General features: G+C 49.8%; 1 protein-coding gene across 3 annotated transcripts in view; it reads left to right on the forward strand.

Moving 5' to 3' along the window:
• Window positions 1-3,755, forward strand: part of ARFGAP2 (ADP ribosylation factor GTPase activating protein 2) — an 18,382-nt gene extending 14,627 nt beyond the window's left edge. For 2 of the 3 annotated variants that reach the window (XM_019519275.1, XM_019519276.1), the window contains 4 exons: window positions 343-469; window positions 626-716; window positions 890-1,008; window positions 1,524-3,755. In XM_019519275.1, coding sequence (XP_019374820.1) covers window positions 343-469; window positions 626-716; window positions 890-1,008; window positions 1,524-1,544 — 358 coding nt within the window. In that variant the 3' untranslated portion in view covers window positions 1,545-3,755. The other variant, XM_019519277.1, reaches the window with a different exon arrangement.

A 3,755-nucleotide genomic window follows, 5' to 3' on the forward strand; every position in this document is an offset into this window, starting at 1 on the left:
CCAATGTCCACCTACTCAAGTCTTGTGCTGTGGAAACCCCCATAGGCAAAACATCTGAACACTAGCACTGAAAATGGAAAATACCAAGTGTCTGCAGTGGCTTCTAGGTAAAAGGAGTGTTGGCCTCTACTGTTCTAACAAGGAAGTGGATGGCTTGGGGATACAACAGGAGCTTCATGACCACTAGCTATATTTGGTTGTGCTAAACTGTCCTAGTGGACAGCAGCTGCTGCATGTGGCTTTGTAGGTTTGTAGGGAGTCTGAGGAGCAGAGCCCATGAACTGCCTTCCTGGCTGCTTCAGTAAGTGCAAAACTTGGAGAGGTCTCTCGTCATCTCCTTAGACCCACCAATCGGAAGGAGGCAGAGAGCAGGGCATCCATAGTGGAATCAAATGAAGCTCGGCAGAAATTTGCAGGGGCCAAAGCCATCTCCTCAGACATGTTCTTTGGGCGGGAAGCTGATGCTGAGGTAAGTGCCACACTTGCCTTGCCCTGCTGCACCCACTTCCAGATGCTTGGTCTGGTTCTCCACCTTTGGACAGACCCTGCCTTCTGCTCAAACCCTGGCTTTGGCCTTTTGTAGCTAGATCTGAGTCTTGTTCTATTTTTTTTTTCCTCGGTGCAGTATGAAGCCAGGTCCCGATTGCAGCAGCTTTCAGGCAGCAATGCCATCAGCTCCGCAGACCTCTTTGGGGAGGCTGAGAACACACATTCAGGTTTGTTAGCACCTAGTGTGGGAAGAAGGGTGGTCCTGGAGCTGGGAGTCTAGAGTACTATGTCTGGGGACCAGTGTGGAGCTTATCCCCCTGTCTTCTGCAACAAGACCTGTAGGAATGGGGGGCCACTGTTCTTGCATTCTGTCCCCAGCCCTCCTGCTGGCTCTTTGCAGGTGGGGTGTCAATTGGGAATGTGCTACCTGCAGCTGACATCGCTCAATTCAAGCAAGGAGTGAAATCTGTTGCTGGGAAAATGGCTGTTCTAGCCAATGGTGTGATGAACTCACTTCAGGTGAGGAAGGGGGACTCTGGACTGGGGGTGGATCTGGATATCAGTTTCCTGCCCAACTGTACATCTTCAGGTGAACTGCAGAGCAAATAAGTTGAATTTGCAGCCTCTTATTTGTCTCATGCTTCACCTGTGCATACGTATGTGCATGTGTGAATGGGTAGTGGTTTTGAAAGCAAATTCCTTTGTATGGCTTTCTGCTAGAGTTACTATCTGTGCCCTGCTGGTTGAGACCATTCCAGGCTGCTGTAGTAAGTGGTGGGGGGGACCCTTGCTGCTCCAGAAACAATTTGCATTTTTCTCACTACACCTTTGGGTAGAACCTACCAGGTTGAGGCTGCTTTTTTTTAAACCTGCCCCTTGGCCAGGTGTCTCTGGGTGGTGTGGTTTTGCTTTGTGCTGCTCCCTGCCTCTTGGGTACCCAAGAAGGTTAAGCTCAGGGCTTTTGCATTTGTCCTCTTGTTAGTGTACATGCAGTGTGGTGTAGACAGCGGCTAAGAGTGTGTTTCCTTCCCCAGGATCGTTATGGCTCTTATTGATGAACCAGGGACTGCAACTCACAGGGATGTCAGCAGAGGCACTGATTTCACTTTGAATTGCCTGGAGTAAACTGCAGGATTGTGTTTTAATGTGTCTGGGGTGGGGTGGGGGGAAATGGCCATGTCCTAAATCCTTTTTAAATAGCTCTGGACTCTGATCTGTACTGGAATCGGTATGCCCTCAAACATGACCCTACCTGTTTAACCAATGAAGAGGGAGGCCTTTTTCCAGAAACTCACACTGCTCTGAACCGTGGAACAGAAGCTACCAGTTGCGGCCATTATGAATGCTCCAGACCTCCCTGGCCCACATCTTGTTGTCTTAAAAGTGACTGCTGTAACCAGGAGCTCTCTAGATGCCATGTGTTCTGCTCAGTGCTGCTAACTGGTGCCCCTTCTCATACAGGCTAGTACAGCAGAGATGACAGCACTGGGTGGAAAGATGTGTTCAGTTACCATAGGCCAGGAGAAGAGGTGGGGATGGAGGAGCTGCGGTTACCAGTGAAGATGGGGTGGGGGTTTCCCAGTGCCTGCATTTTGCAGCATGATGCAATGTTACTGCTTACTGCTGTAAAATCAAGTCACATGACAGTCTTTGAATTAGGAAAAGTGCTTGGGCATAACAATCTAGTAAAGCAAAAAATTAGCCCCTGTTTACATTGGGCAGCAGAAACCCTGGATCTGGAGGGAGCTAAACCTGGCAAAGGTGCCTACCTGCAAGGTGGGTGGAGCAGCCCAGTCTTCTAGTGTTTCCCCAGCTGCTTCTAACTCTGAGGCAAGGGTTTGCTCTACCCAGGCAGAACATGTCAGAGTTGCTGTAGCATGTGATGTGGAGAATTGTGTAAGGTTTGCAGTTAAAAGATACCTCCTGGCCGCTTGCTTCCTGATCTCCCTTGCATTGGGCCCTTGAGGGCTGGGTGCAGTGTCTTTGGCAATGGAAGAAAGGCATCTCTCTCTCCCTTTTTTTAAATTACAATTCTTTCTAAAAAGGGAGGTAGTGGCCAATTGTTCCACACGCCCAGCTTCATGTGGAGTCCACCTGTGCCCAGGGGCATGCGCCTGCTCCACTGGGCCTCCCCACTCCTGGTTTGCACTGACTTGTTCTATCTGAATTCCATGCCCTAGCCACCTCCTGTCTGTGCATATGAAGATGGGAATAGCTTTTGTTATTGGCAGAGGCTGTACCCTGTTCTTCTTCCCTTATAGCAACTTTGGACCTTTGCTTCAAGTTATCTTACTTGAATTAACTGTCTCTGTGGGGAGCAGAGGAACTGGAGGAAGCGATGGGCTGATCTTTGTTCTCCCCGCAGTGCTGCTTTGAGGCCTAGGTAGCAAGGGAATCTTCTCTATTGCAGCCAGCAATGAGCACAGTGCAGAGTGTGTGGAGCCTTTGCATGTAGCGCACCTGCCTGGGAGCCTCCCTCATTGTGTCTTAATGCCTTGCCACTGGCAGGTGAAACTACTTCATGATACTGAGTTCTCTCCTTATTTCACCTGGGGAGCTGCATTATGATTTGATAAAGACTTCAGTACTGCACCAATTGTCAGCAAAGAGGTAGCTTCAGCCAGTGGCTACTATGCCCTGCCCATACTGGTCTGGACTCTCCTGCCAGCCCTTTGCCATCAGTGGCTACAGGTTGGGCCTGCTTCCCCTGTAAAAGGGACACAGTCTCTCTTTCCCACATCTGGATGGGCATTAGTAAATCCTACGCTGATGGGCCTGTTTGTTGGAGGGAGGGAAAGGAGGGAGATGGGAGGGCTCTAGCCCGTGCCTTCAGGGCTGAGCAGGGTCTAACCCTTCCCCCAGCCTGCTGTTCTTCATCGCACAGTGCAGTAGTCACTGACTTTTTCCTTACAAACTTGAAAGAGGTGAGTGTCTGCCTTGTCTTTCTGCAAATTTTCTTTCACCCCACCCCTGTGCTCCCTCAGTTTCTGTTCCTTGGGCTCTGAAATATGCACTGATGCTTAGATTTTAACTATCAAGTTGTCTCAAGAGTGAAGCACAGGCAGCCTCTCCCGCACCCTGCTTCGGAGAATGGTGGGTGTTCCTTGGGGCCTGATATTCTCTCTGCTCTTCTCTGGGTTGTTTATATTATGTAGGAGATAATGGTATTAATGTGCTATGTTTGTGGCAGGGCTCGAGGCTCTGCTGTATAAGGGGGAGTGAAGTGGAACTTTTTCCTCAGCTGAATAAAAGAACCCCCTGTGTGA

Source organism: Gavialis gangeticus, unplaced genomic scaffold (assembly GCF_001723915.1).
Source record: "Gavialis gangeticus isolate Ggan-Ray unplaced genomic scaffold, GavGan_comp1, whole genome shotgun sequence".
NCBI classification, from domain to species: domain Eukaryota; kingdom Metazoa; phylum Chordata; order Crocodylia; family Gavialidae; genus Gavialis; species Gavialis gangeticus.